Raw genomic sequence first — 25,986 nt, forward strand, 5'->3', positions numbered from 1 at the left:
ATTATTTTATACCACACCTGTCTAGTATACTAAGATTTACATGTAACCTTGCCTTTGTTTTATATCAAACCATATTATAAGTTCATTGACAAAGGTAGGCATATAAATGAACTTTTGGAATGATTATTTTGTAAGCTGGAAAAGTACTTTATGAAATAAATACTCGTCCATTAACATGTTTTATAAAATTGATTTGGAGTGAATTCAACTATCTTAATATATATATAAAGAGGTAATATGTATGTTAAATATATTATATATATATGAGGTAAATTCCATGCTACACATAAATAATATATATAAAGATATGACATAGATATATCTATATATAGATAGGTGCTTTCATTTTCTTAATAAGTTCAGATCTTACATTCATCGTAATTATTCACTGTAGACTCACTTTTTTTTTTTTAATGTTTTACTTATTTCTAGGAGAGAGAGAGAGAGACAGCATGAGCAGGGGAGGGTCAGAGAGAGAGGGAGTCACAGACTGAAACAGGCTCCAGGCTCTGAGCTGTCAGTCAGCACAGAGCCCGACGCGGGGCTCCAACCCACGAACCGCGAGATCATGACCTAAGTGAAAGTCAGACGCTTAACTGACTAAGCCACCCAGGCGCCCCCACTGTAGACTCACTTTTACAAATTGATTATGTGTTTTTTCTGTAATCAGGGACAAGATAAATCAGGATTTGGTAACAAATGAATTATAGTACAGAACTCTGGCATACTATAATCCCCATACCACCTCCTTCATCAGAAAAGATGGAATAAATATGGAAGGAGGGATAGAGAGGCACTAGATAGATGACCAAGGGTTGAGAACAGAGCATATTTTTAAAAGACAGATTATTCAAGCGTATTACGAACTTGAACTTTATCCTAAAGTCATTGGGAAGCCCTTGACAAATTTTCAACAAAGAATTGATTGTTCATGATACCTTTAAATACCACAGATGTTATAACAGCCAACCCCTAGGATTGTTGTATCTAAAGAGAAATAGAAGACTAATTTGTTAGCTCCTGAAGCAGAGTTTACATTTGTTATCTGAATATTAATGATTTTCAGGCAGCATCACATTTAGAAGAATACAATGAAATGCTTGAATTTATTTTGAAGTGGATTGAGAAAGCCAAAGTCTTGGTACATGGAAAGATTTCATGGAATTCAGCCAACCAACTTCGAGAGCAATACATTTTCCATCAGGTAACTTTGGGAAAAATAGTTTTCAGAGAGTAACTAAGAGAGCAATTTTGATTTAACTGGCTGGCCTCACAGAAAATGTGTGGAAGGCTGTGATGTAAATTTATTATAGGTGCCAGATAAAAAGAAAGCTAAGGTAGCCCTGATGACTTGTTCAATGATTTAAAAGAAAGTGGATGAAATGAAATCTACCTGTAAGATTTCATAAGACTGTATAAATAAATAGATATCCTCTATCTCCCCTAGACTTTTCATTCCCCAAAATAATCAGCCTTCTATAGGTCTCTCTTTCTGGTAGCTTCTTTGAAACAATCATATGCAGGGATATGATGGGAAAGTCTTCCCCATGAAGAGATATGACATGTGGAAAGATTATATGATCTAGACTCAGACCGATTGGAAAACCAACCTCTGCAATTTAGGGCTGTTTGATTTGGAGCAAACTACTTTGCTTCTCTGAATTCAGTCTTCTCATCAGTAAGATGGAGATGTGAATGCTTTTTATATTGCAGAATTATTATGCAGGTTAAATGGTTTAACACATGTGCAAATATCAAGCACACTACCTGCCACGTGGGTTCCTCATTCTTAGCATTCTGCATAGTCTCAGTTGTCTGGCTTTCCACAGGAAATAGGGGTCAGCTGGGAACAAGCAAAGAGCCCATGTCACATGGTGGCTATGTTACTTCATTTCCTGAAGTTTTCTTCTGGTCACATCATCCAGGAAATTATTTTATCCTTTTTTATCTTAAGCTTGAATTAGATACAAATATCTAATAGCCCAGCTAGTTCACAGTACAATACGGAATGATTTGTACTTAGTTATATGGATATCCTCGTGTTTCAGATCTCTCTCTGTTATTCTGATTTTTATATACTCCTTTTTAAAAATGTTTATTATTTATGAAGGTGAGAGAGAAAGAGAAAGAGAGTAAACGGGGAGGGGAAGAGAGAGAAGGGAGCAGAGGATCTGAAGCAGGTTCTGCACTGACAGCAAAGAGCCCAATGTGATGCTTGAACTCATGAACGGTGAGATCATGACCTGAGCTGAAGTTGGATGCTTAGCCAACTGAGTCACCCAGGTGCCCCAGGGTGCTCCTATCTATTCTCCTGGTCCCCTTTCCATTCCTGTACACAAGGTTCTAGATCAAAGCCTCATTTTCTCCTTCTTGGAATGTGTTAACAGATACTAAGTGGTTTCTCTGTGTACATAATCTTTCTTCTGATCAATCATGTAGACTCTTCTGGAATCTTTCTCAAACCACTCCCGTTCTGCCCGAGGATATGCTTCTATATTAACAGACAAGACTTAAGTCACAATTGGTTGTAAACAATGAAACAATATTCAACCTCATTAGAAATCTAGGAATGAAAATTTAAAAGAGAGAGAGAACACTTTAACCATCAAATTAACCCCATTTAAAGATTATTTAAGTTTCCTATTTAAAGAAGTGAGAGCTCTTAAACACTGATGGCTACTTGTTAAAATCTTTTTGAAAAACAATTGGCAAAATATATCCTGGTCATCAAAATGTTACTATTCCATAATCCAAAATGTAGAAAATATGCAGTGTTAATAACTATAGTAGAATTTTAAAGCAAACTTAAATGTCAAGGTCACTTTTCCGAATGAAGTTTTAGATAGAGTATAATGTAGTCTCTAAATTAATTAATATACTCTAATTAATAGAGTATAATGTAGTCTCTAAAATGACCATTAAGGTTTTTGTTTTTAAATAGGTCCTGCACTCGTGTATTTTTTCAGCAAATATTTATAGAATGCTTTTCGAAGTGAAGAATTTTGTTAGGCCTTCAGAAAATAAAGAATATTCCCTGTCCTTGCACCAGGGAGTTGTTAACTGGAGACAAAAGATAGATCTAGACAATTGCAAACAGTGTGATAAGTGCAGGAAATGAGGGTTCAAGGTGCTGAAGGAGCCCATAGGAGGCTCCTCCACCCACACTGCCCAGGGTCCAGGGGGCGCTTAAGGAGGCCTTCTGAGGAAAAACTAATTCTGGGCTGAGTCCCGAACAACAGGTTGCCCACTTGTGTGAAATGCACTTTAGACAAAAACACACGCGGACATCCCAGCTGTAAGAGTGAGAGGTGTTCTGTTCGGTGCAGTGGATGGTGCAACACAGGGAGGAGGCGTAGAGGAAAGCTGGGAAGAAGCATAAGAGATAAGACTAGAGAGAGAAGGAAAATATTGAAAGGCCTGTTAAGAACTTGAGCTTTACCCTACAGTCACTGTGAAGCCTCTGACGGTCTGTAGGCAAGCAACAAATCCTGGCTTGTATTTTAAGAAAGATGAGTTAGCAGCCTGTGGAAAACAGACTGATGGAGGGGAGGAGACAGGGTAGAAAGCGATGGCGGTGTTAGGCTAGAGAGTGACAAGGACTCTTTGGAGGTTGAGAGAAGACAGAATCAAGGGCTATTACTGAGCTAGAATTCTGGACCCTGGAGAGGAGACCCTTGGATGCGGGTGAGAGAGAGGGAGCAGCCAAGGACGGCTCCCAGGTGTTTTCACTTGCGCAATTGGGCAGACTGAGTGAATCAGGGACCACAGGACAGATACCACATGTCATTGGTTCTTTCCCATGGACACTCAGAAGAGAACTCAGTGTGTAGAAACTCTTTTTGGGACTTCTCCCATGCTGGCCTTAGGTAAAGCTGCCAAAGTTTAGCCAAAAGCAGTACACAGAGAGAATGCCAGTGTTCTTAGTGTCCGGTGGAAAAGAAAGATGGAAAATTGCATGCATATTAGGATGTCAATTACCTAAAAATTTACCCAAAAGTAACGGCAGTTATCTCTTAAAGTTATCTCTGCCATACTGTAGAATATTTTATTTTCTTCTTTATATTTTCAATATTTCCATTCCTTGTGAAGGAAAAACTGTACTTTATTTTAAAATTGAAGATCTATTGCTCAACAATAATGTCCCAGCTTCCATTTCCCCTCTTTACACATCACACATCCCGGGAACTGAACATTTTGTGCTCACTCACCTCTGTGCCTTTGCTTGTGCCGTTCCACCTCCCAATCTTCCTGCAAGTAATATTCCATCATCATTAGTCTTTCTTCTCTTCCACTCTGCTCATAGAATGTGTATTATGTGGTTAACGATCCATTTGTATTATTAGTCCCACTAGAGGAAACTATCCTGATTGACAAGGGCTGTGTTTGACTCCTCTTGGTAATTTCAAGTAGCTGCTACCCCTTTGTCTCACTTAAAGCACGTGCTCAAAAGTTTTTGTTTGTAATGCTCTTGTGTTATTTTCATTTCTTAGATCGATAAGTGTCTTAGATCTTAGACATAGAATATGAGAGCTGAAGAGTGTCTTTTGAGTTTAAATAGGAGAAAAAGTCGGCTCAGCGTCATGACCAAGATGCCCAATGTGTCAGAGCACTGATGTCCCTGGGAGGCTCGTGTCCTGACCCTCACCAGGGAGTAGCTCAGGGTGGTGGACGGAGCACGAGCCTGAGCATCCAACACTTATAACGTGTGGCCTCAGCAAATGGTTGGCAATTCCTCAACTTTGATTTCTTCATCTGTGAAATGAGGACATGAGCGGGAGTGGGGGAGGCACAGGGCTGGGAAGGTTAAACACCAGAAGACACACAGAACCTACACCGTGCGCATGGGAGCCGTGAAAGACGTGTCACTCCCTCCTCATCTCCTTGTCTTACACCTCACCACTTTGGTTACCCATACGTCTCTGCCTCCCTGTCAGTGTCATGACTATTGGCCAATTCCCTCTAGACCATGCTGGAAGAGTCTGAAGAAATTCACAGCAACCTGGAAGCAATGATTAAGAAATTACAATGCCTTGCTAGCGTATACTCCACAGAAAAAATGTCTCAGCAAGTGGTGGACCTGGGACGGGAGTCTGATGAGCTGCGACAGATGATCAAAAGTCGTCTGCAGAGTCTCCAAGATGCTGCCAAGGTAAAAGTAATAATAATCATTGCTTAAGTTGGAAAGCCGATCATTTAAAAAATGGTGGCTTCATGGTGGAGATATAATACTCGTCTCTGATATACCTTCTTGACTGTGAGGTTATTCTTCTCCCATGACTTTGAACTTCCAGTGCTTACATATTGATATTCATATTGCTTTTATTCTGTAGGATATGAAAAAATTTGAAACTGAGCTAAAAAACCTACAAGTTGCTTTGGAGCAAGCCCAGACAACCCTGACTTCTCCAGAAGTCGGACGGCTTAGTCTCAAGGAGCAGCTTTCTCATCGACAGGTAAGCAAGAATAATCCAGAGGAAGTGAGTGGGGATTGATCGATCGATTGACCTATCTATCTATCTATGTAATATCTATCTATTTATCTATCTATTTAATCTATCTATCTATCTGTGTAACATATACATATATTTAATAAAGAAGATAGTGAGGAAAAAATGATTTTTAAACTCTGGTATAGTCTTAGTACTCTCCACATTATTTCAAGAAAATCTCCCTGTTTATTATGTATGCCTGAGCTAGAATTTAGGAAACATTTCTTGCTTATGAAATAAGCTATTCAAATTGAAAAACTTTAAATATTTTGCACCATATAAAATGTGAACCTGTACTTTCAGCATCTGCTCTCCGAGATGGAGTCACTCAAGCCAAAGGTCCACGCTGTGCAGATCTCCCAGAGCGCCCTCCGGATCCCCGACGACGTGGTCACCAGCTTACCTCTCTGTCACGCTGCCTTGAGCCTGCAGGCGGAGGCCAGCCGCCTCCAGCACACAGCTATCCAGCAGTGCAACGTCATGCAGGCACGTGGGGCTGTGCCCGCCAGGGTCCCTCGCCGTCCCCGCCCCCACAGAGCAACAGCGAATGAGTCATGGGCTGCTTTTCTTAGCGTTGCGTGGGCTCAGCCATCAAAACACACCCAGAGTGTTACATTTGACAGATTGTTGTGGTTATATAAAATAAGGAGATGAAATGCTATCATTTGCATCACCCACAAAAGCCCGGGGAAAGCTCTATAAAAAATATCCTTTGGTTAAAGCTATCTTTTCGCAATATGTTTTAGTAAAGAACGACTGATGAAAGTTAATTTTACATTCAGTCATATATTTTTATCTCTTATTATTCATTGGAGAATCCTCTAACACCTTGTAAAAAGCCTTTACTGCTAGTATATATTGCAGACTTTTTTTTTCATATTTCAGCTTATCTATGCAGTAAAGGCATGTTCTTGCCTGAAAAGCAAACCCCAGTGTAACTCTCAGTCTCTTCAGCCAATAAGAGAAAAGTCATTTGCGAGGAAGGAATGATGCTACCCACCTCCTATGTCCTTTCAATTAATATTTCACCTGCTTTATCCAAAAGTTGCCTAACACGTGCTCATTAAGTAGCTAACGGTTAACTTGGCCAACTCTCTTGCTCCTTGGATAATCTTGTAATTTGTTACATAGTAAATTCCTGAGGATACAAATCATGTTTACTTCATTTTCTAATCTCCTACCTCAGCATTTAGCCAAGTGTCTTACTTATATATTTAGTATTCCTTAGGTAGAAAAATGAAGTAATCACCTTTTTCATACTGCTTCCCACCCTGACATTGTTCTGACCATGACATTGACATTTTCAGCATAATTTGAATAGGGAAAAGAGAGAGGTTCTAGCCACTTTGCTTCGTTGAGTGCATCAATAACTTGGTGAACTATTTTAGAGGGAAGGCTTTGAAATATCTGCATAAAGTTGAGGACTTACATCATCTAGGGGCTTACCTGTCCTTCCTTTATTCCCTAGACGGCGAGATAAATACCACTTAAGCTGTAGACAGCAGTACAGAATGATCCACAGTTGTTGATGTAGAAAGATAACCGTGTGTCTTTTTTTTTTCTTTCAAAGGAGGCTGTGGTACAATACGAACAATATGAGCAAGAAATGCAGCACCTGCAAGAGCTTATAGAAGGAGCTCACAGAGAGATTGAGGACACACCTGCGGCCACCAGCAACATCCAGGAGCTGCAAGTCCAGATTTCTCGGCATGAGGTGAGACAGGAAGGCAGGCCCAGACACTGGCCTGGTGAGAACATGTGATCGGTTTCTAGTGAATCAAAGAGAAAAGATTTTCCTGGCCCGCACACAGTGTGCTCAAATCTCGGGTAGCCCCTTTGACGTCTTTTGCATTTTGCATGTAAATTTTTGCTGATCCTTTCCAAGACCCAGGACATTGAGTCTTCCCTTTGATGCCAGAACTTCTTTACATGTTACTGATGACATATCTCCACATACCACCAACGGTCTCCTGCACCCAAAATTCTTACAGTTAAAACACCAAAACACAGTCTACTCTGTCTTCAGAATCTGCTAGAAACAGTAGTGCTCAAAACCTTGCTGCTTTGATCATCACCTTTATTTTATCTTTCAATGTTTATTTATTTTTGAGAGAGAGAGAGAGAGAGCAAGCACGAGCAGGGGAGGGTCAGAGAGAGAGGAAGACAGAGTCTGAAACAGGCCAGGCTCTGAGCTGTCAGCACAGAGCCCGACGCGGGGCTTGAACCCACAAACCGCGAGATCATGACCTGAGCCAAAGTCAGACGCTTAACCGACTGAGCCATACAGGTGCCCCTTTGATCACCCTCTTTAAAAAGAAGAGGTATTTCCTATTAAAATCAAAATCATTTCCTCTTTCAAATACAGGTTATTTCAGTTCCTGTATCAGCGTATAGTCCATGGTGGGTTTTTATTTTTATTTATTTTTTTTTTGCTGATTTCCAGATTGTGTCTGTTAACATCTTCCTCATTTTCAAATATGCCTTCTTTCTTGTATTTATGACTTCATTATGACCTGAAGACTTGGACACCCTTGTGCAGACTTGGTCTCAGAGATCATAGACCTTGAGTGTTTTGGTCCATTGATACTTAGCAGTGAATTTCCTCTTCTGACCTGTCAACTCCTATTCCCTCCTAAAGAGGGAACCTGTCGTTCCCTCTTTATCTTGGGGACTGGCTCATAGCATCAAGAATTGGGGTAAGCACCAGGGATGAGAGTATCTTAATTTCTCTGTGCCAAAGGATAGATATTTAGTTTATTCTTCACCTGCTCTGTTTTAACTTTGTTGTCATAAGAACAACAAACTATTTTTTTCCAAACCAGGTATCAGAGTGAGTTTCTCAGAAGACTCAATTGTTGCCTTTGAAAGATAAAATATCTCAGTCTCCAGTGTAGTTCTTTAATTTTTTGACATGTCAAATGCATCAGTGACTTATATTTATATTATAAGTACTTATAATATAAATCTGATTTATATTTTATAATCACTTATATTATGTGATTTACAAAATAATGTAAATAAATACCCCACCTACATTTACTTCTAACTGTAGATAACATCTATGTTAACTATTGATTCCTTATGCCATTGGTTACATGAAAATATGTTACCCAAATATTTGAAACCACTGTTTATATAATTTCATACACTAGACTATGTATTATAAATTAATTTTGATGCTATTTTTGATCTCATTTTATAAGATCCAGAATTTTGTTGTAATAACTTTTCTATCATAGTACAGAAAGTATATATTTTTAAAATCTTTCTGAAATAACATAATTATCATTACTACAGCTTTTTTCTTGGGGGGGGGCTTTTTAAAAAACAATTTACAAAGTTGTTACATTAACCTTTATAAACAACCCCGAGAGGTAAGGATTTTTTTAATCATCTCCATTTTACTGTTAAAAAAACAGAAACTGATTTTTTTTTATTAAAAAAAGTTTTTTAATGTTAATTTATTTTTGAGAGAAAGACATTTTTGAGTGTCAGTGGGGGAGGGGCGGAGAAAGAGAGGGAGACACAGACTCAGAAGCAGGCTCCAGGCTCTGAGCTGTGAGCACAGGGCCCGATGTGGGGCTTGAACTCACAGGCTGGGAGACCATGACCTGACCTGAAGTTGGACACTTAACCGGCTGAGCCACCCAGGTGCCCTGAAACTAATTTTTTTCAGTAACTTCCAAAACTCCCAAATTTGTGCCTCCAAATTCCATGGTTTTCCAGCACAGCAAAAACTATTTGGGCTGCGTTATTACATAGAAGAGAAGAATGATAGCCCAGGAAGATACATGACTTGTCCAAAGTCACGCATTTGGCCCTCAGCACATTCAGCTGCCGACCACCCTCCAGGCTCCTGTTCAGTGATCTGTTCATTTTGTCAGTTTCTCTTTCCAGTTCTAAACATGAGTGAAGCCATTTGCAAGTTTTGTCCTGTGACTTAGCATACATTTTAATAATAATAATGACATAGTCTTATGTGAGCCTCATTGTATGTATAAAACAAACACAGGAAGGAAAGTGCTGAGTGGAGAAAGCCTGATTTATGATAACATAAAAATTTGGAAGTCTGCTTTTTCCGTTATTTTCAATCTGCTTTTAATGGAATTTCAATTTTGGGGTGAATCTAGTATCTAGAAGACTAACTTTAATTCATAAAAATACTTGATAATATATTCATTTCTAAAGAATTCACTTTTTTCCTTAATTAAATTTTTTTTTAATGTTTGGTTTTGAGAGAGAGAGAGAGAGAGAGCATGAGCAGGGGAGGGGCAGAAAGAGAGGGAGATACAGAATCTGAAGCAGGCTGCAGACTCTGAGCTGTCAGCACAGAGCCCAACATGGGGCTCGAACTCATGAGCCATGAGATCGTGACCTGAACTGAAGTTGGACACTTAAACAACTGAGCCATGCAGGTGCCCTTTTTTTGTAATTTTTAAAATGCTGCATCTAATTGAAAAAAAATTATCCTCCCACTTTTAAATCATAGGAGAGAATACTCATGACTCTTTGCCTGGTTTTTTTTTTCTTACCTTATATACAAGGCCTTCTCCTGAGTGTAGGAGACTGGTCACAGAGGGCATCTTTCCTCAAAACAGCCACTTTACCTGAAGTTCCCACCTATTTATGCTCATCCTCAATAATCATTTTCAGAAATGTCCAGTAAAAATTCAAAATATCTATGCTTCCTGAGAATAGTGAACACAGTAACCCATTAAGGCTCTGTTTTAATTTAGTAGCTTTAATCACCAACCCACAAGTAATTATGATATAGCCAGGTCTTATTATTACAGAAGAATGTCTAAAGAGCTATTTCTCCAAGGGACCCTTATAGGATGACTACGAAATGCCTAGTATTCCAAATCTTTTGAAGTGGAGACCAGAATTGCATTGTTGACAAACAACCCAATCAAGTTTTATACACAACAAAGTTAAGAACTTTTAGGGGATGGATGTTTGCTGCTGTCACGGGCACACCTTTGCAAGGTACAGCAGTAAGGGACCATGACCATCCATGTAGGCAGAAAAGGTAAAAGACTGAAACTAACTCTACTTCACAAAGATTCTTAGAATCTACCCCAATGGGGCAAGCCATTGTAAGAAGATGTAGTGATTTTTCCTATGAAGACATAGAGTTTGAGGAGTCCATTAAGCGGGTAGATGCCTTCTATATGTGCATGTTAACTAATTATAATAGAGTAACCATGTATTAGGCACTAAGCCAGATGTGGTAAATAGCTTACTACTGTTTAATCACTATTTTTAAAAAGCCCTATTAGGTTTAATTAAGTACCTGCAGTTCTAAAAGGTAAAGAAGTGATGATTTCTACTTTATAAATTCTTGCTTTAAGGGCATCTGGGTGACTCAGTGGGGTAGTGTCCAACTCTTGATTTTGGCTCAGGTCAAGATCTCATGGTTCGTGGGATCGAGCCCTGTGTAGGGCTCTGTACTGAAAGCATGAAGCCTGCTTGGGATTCTCTCTCTCCCTCTTTCTCTGCCCCTCCCTCTCTCACTAAATAAACTTAAAAATAATCAATAAATTCTTCCTTTAAAAATTCTTGTGCTATAGTAGAAGTCAAGAAGACAGAGTACTGGCTGAGTTCTTTCTGCTGGACCATTTTCCCTTCCACTTAGTCACTTTAGGCTGGGAAGGGAGAAACAAACTGACAGTAACAAAATGACATATTTGTGTGTCTGTGTATATATGCCTACACATATACATGTATGTATGTACATATACACACATTATATATACCATTTTGTTGTCAGTTTTAACATTTTATTTTTTATTTTCATTACTTTTTTTTTGAGAGAGAGAGAGAGATCAGTGTGGAGCCCTATACCACAGGGCTCAGGCCCACCACTATGAAATCGTGACCTGAGCCAAAACCAAGAGTTGGACCCTTAACGACCTGAGCCACCTAGGTGCCCTTGTTTTCATTTTGTTTCTGAACTTCCAAGTTCAAAGCTCCAGTTTGAAAGTCAATGTGTTTAAGATGATAGTGTGTATCGGTACATATACATGCATAGTATGTATTATGTGCATGTAGGTATATATATATATACACACTATTATTTTAAAGAAATTGACATTTAATGTCTTGCAAAATATATTATGTACAAACACTAAATGACAGCTTTTTAGGCAAAGGAGCCAAATAGAAGGACCAGAAAAAATGGAATGGTTGGGTACTTTAGGATTAAAGTTTTGAAACATGCATCTTTATTTTTCTTGAACACGTATGCATCTTTAAGTAAGAAAGTATAAACTTAACATTTTAGAATTACCATTTTAGACTATTATTTTCTATTAGCATTTTAGATCTTTAAGACGATTTTTAATTTTTAAAATTAAACAATTTTTAGTTTTTTTCAACAACAAGTGAACTTAAATTTGAACTGAACTTCAAGTTCAAAGCTCTAGTTTGAAACATTAGAAACGCGTGAGGCCTGAGGGGGAAATTTGGTGAATGTACAAAACTTTATTTTGGGAATCATCTGCATAAATAATTAGGGTCTCCTATGTACTATTTAGCTGATCTACGAAAAACGACTCCGTGGGTCACAGGAACTGACATGCAGTTGACTTTTGTGACACTGTCTGTAACAGATGACTGCTCTATTTGATGTATGCAGTATGGTCAGAGCTGAGCATTGCATTTTTTGTCGTCTCAGTCATCACATGACCTAATTTCCATGGCATGAACCATCTGGCGGTTTCAGATTGTTAAGGCATTTCGAAGAAAGTTGCCAGTTCTTAAGGTTACATAAGTTCCCGCCTGCACCCAGAGCCTCTCCTGGGNTTTGATGCTGCTCTGACACCCGGTGGGGGGAAAATGTTTCCCCAGGAGCTGGCTCAGAAAATCAAGGGCTACCAGGAGCAGATCGCCTCTTTGAACTCCAAGTGCAAGATGCTGACGATGAAAGCCAAGCATGCCACCATGCTGCTGACGGTGACGGAGGTGGAGGGGCTGGCGGAGGGGGAGGGGACGGAGGACCTGGACCGGGAGCTCCTCCCCGCGACCTCGGCCCACCCCTCTGTGGTCATGGTAAGTCAGGGTCAAGGCCGGGTTTGTTGGGAGCCACCGCGCCGCGCTCCCTTCTGACGGTACCCCCTGGCCAGTGATTCTAGGTTCCCTCTCTGTGGCTTATTTTAGGGATCAGTGCTAGCTCTTGCAGATTAGAACTCAGGAACGGTCTCCTTAAGTCTCTGACTCCGTTTGGGCCAAGGCCAGTTTTGGATACTGTAAACACTGACAGTTAAAATGAAGCTGTTTGCTTTAGGCGACTAAATTATTTAATATGCGGAAGGTTGGCCCTGCATTTGTGTATAATTCAGCAATCATACGGAGAGGCTCTGAGCCTCCGAAAAATTCCTTTGCACAGTTTTCTAGTTTTCTCGGAGCTAGGAGAATCATGCTACACATATGTTTTGTGTGTGTTTTCCAAGCTAAAGTACTGGCCAGCTAGATATGTTTGTGTATTCTGTTATACAAATGTTTAATAAAATAGAGAAGAAAAGCTATTATTAGAAAAATAAGAAAATAGAAAATCCAAAGTTTAGCTCTGGATTAAGATAAATAGGCTCCAATAATTGCTGTTCTGAAGCATCATTTGCCTATCACTTTGTATACAAAATGCATTACTTGTTTTGGGAACAAAAGCGTTTTCTAGTGTTGTATATTTTCCACACATATGCCCTGTGCCTCAGGTAGTGTATGTACCTGACTCTTTTGGCAAAAGATTACTTTGGGCACGTTTATCTCCCTAGGATATTTGGAATTCGAGAGGTCTGCAAAAGACGCCAGTCCTATTTTGTCGACCCTACTCTCACTTATATGATCCATGATTTTTCTACTTATTTCTAAAGACACAAACATCAAGGAAAGGAAAACATTTAATCAACAAAAGTGTTTAATGTGATAGACTCCCTCTTTCCCTGTTTTACAAATGGTCCCTAGAGTCATATTAACTTGAAGACAAAACTGTTAAGTACTAACACAGAATTTGTATGTAGATTTGGGTCTCCATATTTCTAACTCTCGTCATTTCACTACCTTTGTTTTGACCTGTGCCCGACCAGGTCTTTTGTTAACGTAGCTAACTGATGTTCCTGTCCTTTGGGCTACATTTTATGTGATAGATGACTGCAGGTCGCTGTCACACTTTGCTGTCACCTGTCACAGAGGAGTCTGGGGAGGAGGGAACCAACAGTGAAATTTCCTCTCCACCTGCCTGTCGCTCCCCTTCACCTGTGGCTAATACAGATGCTTCTGTTAACCAGGTACCACCATTTGGCATTCCTCTAGCTTTGATCTCTGGAGGGATGCAAGACTCCATTCTCTGTTCTTAGTAGACTGTGGGTGTGAATCTTAGACTCCGAGGGACACACCATTAGGTGTGAAATTGCACGAATGGTGATTGTCATGTGATACGACTACTGGCTCAGCACATCAGCTCCTCCTCGTCTGGCCTTCCAGAAGTGAGATGAGCAAAAATTAGGACACAGAAATTATAGCTGGAGAAGGCCATGTTAAAAGGCTTTAGTTTTTTTATGGCTTTAGTTCTGACAGCTTTCTGTAATGGAGTACTGCATCCTAACAGAAAATGAGATGTTTCTGTCACCCCTGTAAAATAACATGATCTATTTGCATTGCAACGTTCATTGAACATGGTTTTGACACTTACAAGCTCAGAGTTTGAAGATGAAAGCCTTCTGCTCACCATATTATACTTTGTCTTTATTTCCTTTCAACCAACTTAGGGGTATCTGCCAGTGTATATATTGGGATGTCTAAGTAGACTTGTGCTTTTTATTTATTTTTCAGTAATGTTAAATTTTATTTCCTATAAAGTGACTATAATACCTTGTTATGTGGTGACTTTTAGCCTACATTATATGAAATTCAGATTGTGCTAAATTAAATGTTAAAGAGTTTTCATGAAAAATACTGTATAGAAATAAAAAATACAGATTTACAATAGCCAGAAATTTTTAATGCATGTTAAGTCCTAGTTTCTTTTTTTTCCTTTAATTAAAATAGTTTAGTTTTTTTTTATGTTAACTTATTATTTTTGAGAGAGAGAGATCACGAGCAGTGGAGGGGCCGGGGTCGGGCGGAGGCCCTGAAGTGGACTCTGCACTGATAGCAGCAGCCCTGATGTGGGGCTCGAACCACAAACCTTGTGATCGTGACCTGAGCCAAAGTTGGACCCTTAAACGACTGACCCACCCAGGCACCACTAGCCAAAATAGTTTTAAAAAAAAGTTTAATAATATTACTGTGAAATCATGTAAGTATTCAAAGAAGTTGAGATTTATTATTAAGGAAGAAGCATTAAGCAGAGCAAATATTCTATAAGTTATATTACAAATCAATTGTAATTATTTTTATTTTAAAACAGAAGCATTTGAAATAGTATTCCTGTGATTAAAAAAACTTCTTCCCCTAAAACAGGAATATAAAATTAATGAATATTTTAGGTAAAACAATTTTCTTGGTAAAAATGTATGTAGCTCTAGGAAGTCATTAATTTATTCATTCACGAGATGCATTCTTAGTACCTGCTTGGTATGAAATCTTTGCTGGGTCCCAGACAGACAATAAAAGAGAAGACAGCAAGGACCTCATAATTTAGAAACATGGATGTGGGATGAATAATAACAAAAGTGATGAGAGGAGACTAAAAACAAAAAAAAAAACAAGAAGTTCAGGGCACTCTGGGGGAAACTGTTCTTCAAATCCTGATTTTAAAATATGTATTACTCATTCTTTGATGTTGTATTCTTCCTGTGGTCACAGATGTTATTTATGAGAATCAGAGAAACATGGCTGTAGTCAGCTGTTTATTGTCTAGGAAAACACTATCCTATATAATATACTTAATGCTCTTAAAATTTTCAAATGGAACAATGAACAGTGGCCTTGAGATTAACACTGTGGGAAGAAGATCCCTTTTCTAAGATTGTAAGTCTCGATGATACTTCTTGTAAAGTGTCTTTCAATGTACATATAAAAATGCCTTGTGAATGATAAAATACACAAATGTTTTTTATATTGTGGTTACTTCAGCCATCAAACTCAGTCAAATCCTAAAATTATGAGTGAGATCTTTCCTTGTTTTAAATAGATTTGGACACCCCTCCCCCATCAAGGGAAAACATCAATTAAATGTGATCGAGTGAATCACATTGTTAATGTACTTATATGTGATACTGAAGATTAGCAAAAAACTGTCTTTCCATCAGATGGCTTCACTCAGAGGCCATTAAAAAGCAAATGTGTGATGCTTGGTGTTGTTCAAGTAGATCAACCCCTTCATTAAGGCCACATGTCATTCTTGTACAGTAACATAAGTCAGAGGAAAATGAACACACGCTGCAACCTGGCCTGGGTACACTGGATTTGTAAAATTTTCTCTTGTAGTTGAGGAAGACGTTTAGAGCCCTCATAAATTCCACTTTTCGGACTCAGAATACTGTACAGAATGTGCACAGCTGTTTCAAGGGGTGGCCAAATATAACTGCTGTATAAAATTGCAGCTGTTAAAGGAAGGTTTTGTGCTCGCTGCTTCTGTGAGTAGATCTCCATTATATAACTGAGTGATTTCCCCCCAATCCCGTCCACCCCCCCATCCCCCCACAGTCAGTGTGTTCTGTCTCTGACAGGAGCTATTAGCTGAATGTGGTAACAGTTTAGCTTACTGGAGAATGGAAATAACCAGGCAACCCCAGAATTTGCTGCAGGCTTCTTGACCCTATTAGAAGCAAAGCAAGAGGCAGGTCCCTTGGCAGAGCTGACAAGCCAAGGTTTGGAAAGCATGACCTTGTACCAGGTAGAGAGCCAGGCTCCAGGTTAAAAGCTCAGGATGAGTCCCAGCTCTCCTGCCTGTAAGCTGAATGCACCTGCAAAGTCCTTTAGCAGCCTCACACATAACGGCGAACAATGCTGCTTAATTCACAGTTTTGAAAATGAAATGTGATGTAAAACATGAAAATACTTTTTAACCTGGACCGTATTAATGAAATAGTAACTATAGCTTTCCAAATGCATTTTCTTAGGAATCGACTGGATAATAACTCTCATATCTTAAGTACAAAGCAACAGAAATGTATTTCTAAGGATGAGTCCTCACTATGCCAGTTACAGCCTCCATTGAGTAATTATAGTACTGTGTATTTTATACTCTATAAAAGAGTATTTAATTGTAAAAATTTTACATTTAAAGCAGCTTTTTACTTTTCCTTGTGGACAGTAATAACATTACTTTCCTTGGGTTCCTTGGGTGGCTCAGTCATTTGAGCATTTGACTCTTGATTTTGCCTCAGGTCATGATCTCACGGTCAGGAGATCCAGCCCCACTGGGCTTCATGTTGGGCTCCTGGGCTCCTTGCTAGGTGCGAAGTCTGCTTACGATTCTCTCTCTCTCTCTCTCTCTCTCTCTCTGTCTCTCTCTCTCTCTCCCTCCCTCCCTCCCTCCCTCCTCTCTCTGTCCTCTGTCTTCCTTTCTGCCCCTTGCCTGCTCTCCCTCTCTCTGCCTCTGCATATATATACATACATATATGTATGTATATATGCACACATAAGTATATATACTTCCATGTATATAAAGTTTATAAAAGCGCTTTTGTATGTATGATGCATTATGAATATATATGCCTGCCTATTGTTTGCCAAACACCTTACGACATGCTCAGAGCCAGAGAGAAAAGGCACTTCACCAGTTCTAACTGAGCTCACAATCGGAGTGAGAACGGGAGTAATCACAACAGAATGGGACAATGACCAGGACAATGAGAAACACTGCGTGGTGAGGGCAGACTTGGAGCATGCACCTGAACCCGGAGTTCAGGATGGGCCAGAAGGGGCACCTGGTAGCTTAGGAAAGGAGTGCAGGTTAAGCAGGGTGTGTGCACTAGAGTGAGGTGACGCTCTAGAAGGACAAATGGGAAGGTGTGGTGGCAGTAAGGAGGATGGCCCAGCAAGACAACTGCAAATAATATCAGTATAATTAGAGAGCCAGCTTTGGAGGAAGGAGAAGGGAAGACAAGAAACTGAGAGGGCTGAAGGAAGCACATCATGAAGGACCACACACACACACACACACACACACACACACACACACACTGAACTTTATCCAGAAGCTAATAGTTAACCATGGAGGGAAGTTTACTAGAAGCTATGCACAGAAGTAAGTCTTAGAGCAGATCACGCTGGATCAGTGTGTACAGGAGAATGGAGATGGACAGGGGCAGACCCAGAGAAGCTAGTGAGAGACAGAAGTCACACTCCCTGATGCCTGGCCAGGACTGTGACATCAATGGCTGGGGAATGAAGAGGACCTGAACAGCACCTCTGTCCATAAACCAGGCAGCCTGGCCCCTGTTAGAACTACCATAGTCAAGTGAACACAGAGTCCAGTCTTCTGTACCTTCTGGTTTGCAAAAGGAGCTATGAATCTGGATTCTTATAAAATGTCTCCACTTTGATGACATTTCCGACAGTATCATACACTGCATAACCAAACTAAATGTATGCAAGCCAAAGGCAGCCTGCAGGCTACCAGTTTGCAACCGGGGATTGGGAAGTTGTTGCTCTAATGAGAACTTGAAGCAGTGCTGCGGCAAGGTATGTGTGAATAGAATTCATTGTAAGTAAGCTGTGGATGGGAAGGGAGAGAAGAGAGAGAGAATAAATCCCAAGATCAGAGGTTCCATGCACAGAAGCTTTCCGTGTATTTCCATTTACGGAAAGATGGATAGAACATTATGTTTTTGGTAAATTTGTTATTTCTCATCCTGGATGGTTCTTTTGTTCGGTTTTGTTTGTCTGTTTTTATTTTTGGAAATGATGACTTTGAAATGTAAAAATGAAGATGTGGGTGTGGAGCTTATAAAAAAACTGAGGGAAATACACAGGTGAAAGCTTGAATGACTGGAGCTTGGAGGAGAACAGATTAAACGGAGAATGTTTCCAGAAAGGGACAGTCAGAGGTGCTGAATGCGATCGAGAGGTCAGGCAGAAGAAGGGCTGAAAATAATCATTTTGTTTCACATAAAAGAATCATTAGGGTCAAAGCACAGCTGGGTATTTAGAAGCAGATTGGGGGTGAGAAAGTGAACATTGTCAAATGTAAACTACCATTTTCAGAAGCTGGATTATCATGTGAAAGGATGAAAAGGAAGAAACGGTGATCACAACTATGTTTTTTTTCTTTTAATATTTTTATTTATTTCTAGGAGAGAGAGAGAGAGAGACAGCGTGAGCAGAGGAGGGTCAGAGAGAGAGGGAGATACAGACTCTGAAATAGGCTCCAGGCTCTGAGCTGGCAGTCAGCACAGAGCCCGACGCGGGGCTCGAACCCACAAACCGCGAGTTCATGACCTAAGTGAAAGTCGGACGCCTAACCGACTAAGCCACCCAGGCACCCCCACAACTATGTGTTTTTTGTGTGATGACCCATCACGTTGTGATTTGTGGACTTTTCTAACTTGTGACATCCTGTGAGAGAAATACCAGAAAAGAGTATATGTTTTTACACTGAAAAGATGTGCTTCTATCTATGTGCCAGGAGAAAGTCAATAGAGATGGAGAAGATAGTAATGGACCAAGGTCCTTGAGAAACAAAAGTAGATGGGATTCTGGGAGTAGGCAAGAAGGTTCTCCTTAAGCGAGGAAACTGGCAAATATAAGATCAAAGGGGAGCCTGAGTGTAGACAGATTTTTGGATATTTGAGGGGTTGCAGAAGTATCTCCTCGATTGCTTCAGTTGTGTGTGTGTGTGTGTGTGTGTGTGTGTGTGTCTATGTGCATGAGCACGTACACACATGCACTCTGAAAAGTGAAATTGGACTCAGTCGTGCTTGGGATTTTCCAGGCGGGGAGCGCAGAGTGAAAGGGGCAAAGGAAGCAGAGGTGTTGGCAGTTTAAGTAACCTTAGACACAGCTAGAAGGGCACGTGGGGTGAGCCAATTCAGTGATGACAGGCCATCGTGTTCAAGGGTGCAGAGGACTGACGTGGGGTGAAAGTAGGTGAGGACGAATGGATGCGAGTTTAGCAAAGACTTGAGAAGAGCAAAGTAATCTACCCAGGATGGTGACAGGATTAGGAACAGAGAGGAACCAGTCTCCATGTTCCAGTGTCTTCAGTAAAGGTCGGGGACTTATCCAGAAGTGACAACAACAACAACAACATAAGTAGCAGGTCTCATGGCCACTCAAATCTGACTTCATTGAGTCCTCAGAACTCCCCAGTGTTACACAGATGAGGGAGCCGATGCGTGAGATGGGACGGACTTTCTCCAGTTATACAGCTCCTTAGGGGAATTTCAGCTGGAGTCTCGGCTGTGACTCCTCCGGTGTCAGACATCTGTCTGACTCCTTCTCCCCCACCGTCCTGCTTCTGTCCTCACACACAGCCCCAAACACCAGCTCCTTCCTGGTCTTATTTTGCTTTCTCCTGTGGCTGGGTCCTCCTTTAAGACTTTTTACGAAGACCTTATCAATAAGACCTTACCTTATCAATAAGGCTCAGGTATTTTGCATTCATATACATAATTATCTTCAACAGTACAACTGCAAAAGTAGTGAATGTTTTAAATGTTTACTTATTTACTTGTTTTTAATTTTTAAAATTTTATTTAAATTCAAGTTAGTTAACATATAGTGTAATAGTGATTTCAGGAGTAGAATTTAGTGATTAATCACTTACATGTAACACCCAGTGCTCACCCCAACAAATGCCAGAGAGAGAGAGAGAGAGCGAGTGTGGGCATATGCACACACATACACATGAATGGGGGAGGGGCAGAGAGAGGGAGACAGAATCCCAAGCAGGCTCCACACACCCAGTGCAGGGCTCAGTTTCACAAACCGTGAGATCAAGACCTGAGCTGAAATCAAGAGACAGAGGTTCAACTAACTGAGCCACCTAGGAGCCCCAAAAGTAGTGAACTTTGTCATAGAAATTCCTAGAATATAAACTTTAGTCCCCAATTCAATTTCTATTAATATACATAAATACGCATAGAAACAATTGAAAACATAGGATTATATGTCTTGATGTAGAAGATTCCATTATTAATATGATAAAATATGTAATGTTACTTATAACCCAAGAAATAATTTAAAAAATCAAAAGGTTTGTTTTTCATCATTCACTTTGATTATTTCCAGTATACTTCCAAGAATTGATTAGAAGGAATCCTTTTTATTATTTGTTTCTTAGAGTAGTTTTAACTTCCCCATTACATTTGCCTTTTGTAAAAATATTAACGTATTTAAATTAATTCCTGTGAGTGATGAATTCACAGATACAGAAGATCTGGCTATATCTCAAAAATGACTTAATTTAATATTATTTAAATCAAGTACTTTTTAAAGCATACAGAATTTTAATCCAATACATTAAACAACATTTTAGGAGATAATTTGGATTCTCTTTTTTGCCTTACTAGTTAATTTGTCTTTTAAATAGGTGTACCACTCAAATATTTTGTATTTCCATTTTACCAAATATAAACTAAGAGTGAGTTTTTGCAACTTGAAATATTTGTTCATTTTTTTTTTTACAGGAGCAAAATTCAAAAGCGACTGTATGTGCTTGATACAATCTTTTAATTTTTCTCATCACAAGAATTATGCCAACTTCAATAGTTTATAGCCCCTAGCATAGTTTATAGTTTAGGTGAATCCCAAACCCTTCCTCCACATGGCAAACAATACCCAGAGCATGTTAACCTGAACTCTGTCTTCTTCTTGAATCCAACACCGGGCTTTGCACCCACAGGACATTGCTTATTACCAAGCCTTATCGGCTGAGAGGTTGCAGACTGATGCCTCCAGGATCCATCCCAGCACGCTGCCTTATCAGGAGTTCTGTGACCTGGGCCTGGAGCCATCTGCTACCGCTAAACTAGATGATCTGCAGCGTTCTTGGGAAACCCTAAAGAATGTGGTAAGTCTCTGAAACGTGGAATTGTTTAATTAAGTCAACCGCACACGGATTACCTTAGTGATTGTCTCAGGAAACTCACGCCCACAGTTAACACACTCTGTATGCTGTTGAATACCCTCTATTGGGCCACAGAGGTAAGGATGTCACATGAGGAAACAAGTGTCGTAATCTAGAAGATAAGGGGCTAGGAAACATTTGGTAATATCCTTTTCTTCTTTAGATCAGTGAAAAGCAGCGGACTCTCTATGAAGCTTTGGAAAGGCAGCAGAAGTACCAGGACTCCCTCCAGTCCATCTCCACAAAGATGGAGGCCATCGAGATGAAACTCAGTGAGAGTCCGGAGCACGGCAAGAGTCCAGAGAGCCAGATGGCCGAGCACCAGGTAAAAATAGCGATGACTTCAGTTTTCTGCATGATTAAGTAGTGCTCTCTTGTGACTGGTCGTCCGGCTAAGCATGTAGTTTGGTAGAGGAAACTGCTATTGTTGTTGTTGTTGTTATTATTATTATTATATCAGTTGTTACAGAGTAAACAAGATTCCAAACGGTGGTTGTTTCCACCACTTCTTCAGGGAGGGATCCATGAAGGAAAGACAGAAATCCAGACCTTGAATTTAATTAAAGCTACATGCACTGATGTTGCTTCTTTACTGTTATCACACAAAGTGCGTTTCCTAATAGTTGCCACATTATTTTGTTGTTGTTGTGAACTGTTGTAGGGATAAAATATACCTTGCATCTACCTTCTCAGGTTACTGTTGTCTTTAGAAACCTAGCCAGGGTATGCTGAGCACCCTTCCATTATCACTTAAGAGAATAGCTCTCAGACTTAAGTGGACAAGAAAGCACTTGAAGAATAGGGGTTCAGAGTTATAATCTTATGGTTGTGCCTGACTTGAGTCATTTTTTTAAAAAGTTATATGAACAAAACTTTGGCTTTACATGAGAAACAGAGATGATTACATTAACCTAATTCAGAAAGATGCTAAAAATATATTAATTTAAAATGCATGCTAGGGGCACCCGGGTGGCTCAGTTGGTTAAGCCTCTGACTTTGGCTCAGGTCATCATCTCACAGTTTGTGAGTTCAAGCCCCACGTCAGGCTCTGTGCTGACAGCTCAGAGCCTGGAGCCTGCTTCAGGTTCTGTGTCTCCCTTTCTCTCTGCCCCTCCCCTGCTCACACTCTGTCTCTCTTTCTCTCAGGAAAACTAAGGCATTTTTAGATGTTAACTAAGTGCTATAAAAGCATGATATGATATGTGTATCTGTCAAGGATTGGGAAATTTATTAGCTTTACGTATGGAACTCTGTAGTGTGTGTGTGTGTGTGTGTGTGTGTGTGTGTGTGTGTGTTTAATACAGGAAAACCTTGGAATATACTGGCTGCTTATATATGTAGTCTTAGATAAAATTGCATTCTTTTACAGTGTCCTTTTACATTTTTTTACATATATTAAGAATATATGTGGGGTGCCTGGGTGGCTCAGTCAGTTAAGCATCCAACGGTTAAGCATCCAACTTCAGGCCAGGTCATGACCTCACGGTTCGTGGGTTTGAGCCCTGCGTTGGGCTATGCTGACAGCTAGCTCAGAGCCTGGAGGCCGTTTCTGATTCTGTGTATCCCTCTCTCTCTGACCCTCCCCTGCTCACACTGTCTCTCTCTCTCTCAGAAATAAATAAAACATTAAAAAAAGAAAAAAAATGTTAAAAAAAGAATATATGTGTTATTCTTGCAAAGTAACACAAAAATGAGCATATTTCATCTAGAGACGGTGTATTGAGAAATAGTGGCTTCAGGTTTTGACACTCTTGTAACCAAGATAGAGATCACAGCATGTGGCACCCATTTTTAGGCCTTATTTTGGTAAACTACCTTCTGTGGGGCTTTCTGCCATCCCAAAGCCATCCACAGTCAGTCTGATTTGGGGAAGGTGCTCTACAAATATAGAGTTAGAGTCAGTCTTTGTTTATCTGGTCAAAACTAATCATGAGGACAGACAAGGGACTTGGGTGATTATTACACAACACAACTTTTTTCCAAGCACCATGGTCCTCTTTAACTGATGCTCCGGTTATCAACTTGTCACCTGCTGCCTCCTCACTGTCCGTGAAGCACCAGTGACCCCTGGGGTTCTGTTTGCCTGCCCCCCACCTCCCACCCCTGCCCCAGCCCCGTGCTTCACTGTGTGTGGAGGGGCAGGACAAGTTACCTCCATTTGATTACACTTTCCTCTAAACATCCCAAAGGAATTGAGCATAAATTATCCAAAGGCTATAGTAGAGCGAACTTGAGTGTCCTGCTGTCAGGTCATCATGAGCTGCTGTTCCAGGAGAGGGTTTACAGAGCTTAATTCTCTCTACTTTTGGGTTATCTCTGCCTTTGGTTAAGGTGCATCATTCTAGGGTCCCAGGTGACTGGCCACAGCTCCCAATGAGCTTTCATTGGGTCCCCGAGGATTTAGGAACTTCAGGAAAACAGGATCCTGGTGGTCTGTCCTGACATTCCAGAGTTCCTGACTGAAAACAGAAATTAGCTCACCACCACCACCACCAGCACCACCATCCTGCCTCTCGGGCACTGGCATGAAAACATGGGTAAACTGAATGTAGAGCAAAATTAGTATTTTCAAAGGGATTGAATGGAGAAAACACAAAACTGCACATTAATGCTAAGTATTAAGTATTAGAAATGACTGTGTGACTTTTCTTATAATTAAGGCCAACCACATGAATTTCTGTCTCTTTCTAAACTGGGAGTGGTCACGCGAACAATTCTAGCAGTGAGCAGATAGATGTAGCTAATTCCCTGATGATTACCCATCATCGGAACTGAACATATTAATGTTCTGATGAGAAGCAAAGAAAGTATGAATAATGTATTACTTTTCATAGCACCACAAATCTAAAATTTTCCATCTGACCTACTTTTGCCATCTGTACCTTTCAGGCCTGCAAATTCTGGGACAGAGCTGCCCACGTGAAAAGCTAACGATATCTCAGAATCTAAATTGGTTCTTCACTTCTGGAATGGTATTTTAAAAATTCCAAGAACTACTGTAGAATTACTATTTCTAAGTTCCAGCTGAATGTGGGTGAGGAAGTCCAGTACACTTTTTATATTTTCTAAAAATTAGTAGAAACCCTTCAGTTGTTATTTCTTTCCCAACATTCTCTTGGGAGTATTAATGTTTTTCTTTAAAGAGCTGATCTGATACCAACATTTTTCCTTTAAATGCTTGTCCAAATCTACTGAATTTGGGGGAAGTGCTGTGCCTTTCCTGTTACCATCTCTAAATTGTATGGGAGATCTAATTTTAAGACATTAATGCAGGGGCACCTAAGTGGCTCAGTTGGATGAGCATCCCACTGCGGCTCAGATCATGATCTCACGGTTTGTGAGTTGGAGCCCCATATAGGGCTCTGTGCTGACGGTTCAGAGCCTAGAACCTGCTTTAGATTCTGTCTCCGTCTCTCTTTGCCTCTCCCCTGCTCATGTTCTGTCTGTCTGTCTGTCTGTCTCACAAAAATAAATAAACATTAAAAAATGTTTTAAAAAGACATTAATGCAGCTCATAAGCTGACTTGTGGCTGTTCTAAGTGATAAGCCCGCTGTAATAGGGACCTTCATGGTCATGGGCAACTAATGCTCTGTGGGCACGTGTTGTGTCTTTGCCGCATTAAGTTCAGTGATGGATAGGAGGCAGAGCTCTGCGGTAATTTTGTCTCTGTTTTTGCTTTTTCAATATATATGACAACTCAAAGTTTGAAGCCAGCTGTGCTGATGTTAATAGTTCTCAAAGTCCCAATGAAATTCACATTTACCTTCGGTGTTGAACCAAACATGAACTCCGTGTTCTCCCCAGAGTGAGTCATTATAGAGAAGCCGTAGGTACTTTTCTAAACCACAGAGGTATGGTGCATATAACCTCCTTGTAAGCGCAAGTCAGAAAACCAAAGATGGTGTTTCTTCTCCTTAGTTTTGAGTCGGACATGTAAGGAAACAGCTGGCCCCCAGCTGAGACTGTTATGGGGGCGAAGACATAGTTGACTGCTGATCTTTTTGTTTAAATTGACATGATACTTCAGTCACGTAAAATTAACCACTTTAAAGTGTACGATCAGTGGCATTTCTTTTTTATTTTTTAAATTTCATTTTTATCTTCTTAACATTTATTTTTGATAGAGAGCATGAGTGAACATGAATGCGGGAGGGGCCACAGGATGTGAGGCAGGTTGAACTGTCAGCACAGAGCCCAATGTGGGGCTCGAACCTTCAAACAGTGAGACCGTTACCTGAGCTGAAGTCACACGCTTAACCGTCTGAGCCACCCAGGCACTCCTCAGTGGCATTTAACACTTTCACTATGTTATACAACTACCTCCTCTATCTGGTTTCAAAACATTTAACATCAGAAAAAAATCCCACCTGCAGTAAGCTTGGCTGCTGGATCTTAAAGTTTAAAACTATAGTTACCTTCCAAAACCATCCTGGAGAGCAAAAAACTCTCCCTTGAGAGTGAACCGAAGCCTTAATAGAGAG

At 40.2% G+C, this 25,986-nt stretch overlaps 1 protein-coding gene across 2 annotated transcripts in view; it reads left to right on the forward strand.

Annotated features, from left to right (window-relative positions):
- SYNE1 (spectrin repeat containing nuclear envelope protein 1) overlaps window positions 1-25,986 on the forward strand; it is a 457,258-nt gene that overhangs the window by 278,390 nt on the left and 152,882 nt on the right. The window contains exons 84-92 of one of the 2 annotated variants that reach the window (XM_077775982.1): window positions 1,067-1,204; window positions 4,964-5,149; window positions 5,331-5,453; window positions 5,793-5,975; window positions 7,060-7,203; window positions 12,339-12,539; window positions 13,634-13,774; window positions 21,280-21,447; window positions 21,668-21,829. In XM_077775982.1, coding sequence (XP_077632108.1) covers window positions 1,067-1,204; window positions 4,964-5,149; window positions 5,331-5,453; window positions 5,793-5,975; window positions 7,060-7,203; window positions 12,339-12,539; window positions 13,634-13,774; window positions 21,280-21,447; window positions 21,668-21,829 — 1,446 coding nt within the window. Of the gene's footprint in view, window positions 1-1,066; window positions 1,205-4,963; window positions 5,150-5,330; window positions 5,454-5,792; window positions 5,976-7,059; window positions 7,204-12,338; window positions 12,540-13,633; window positions 13,775-21,279; window positions 21,448-21,667; window positions 21,830-25,986 lie in introns of those variants that run through there. The other variant, XM_077775981.1, reaches the window with a different exon arrangement.

Source organism: Crocuta crocuta, unplaced genomic scaffold (assembly GCF_008692635.1).
Source record: "Crocuta crocuta isolate KB4526 unplaced genomic scaffold, BGI_CrCroc_1.0 scaffold25, whole genome shotgun sequence".
NCBI lineage: Eukaryota > Metazoa > Chordata > Mammalia > Carnivora > Hyaenidae > Crocuta > Crocuta crocuta.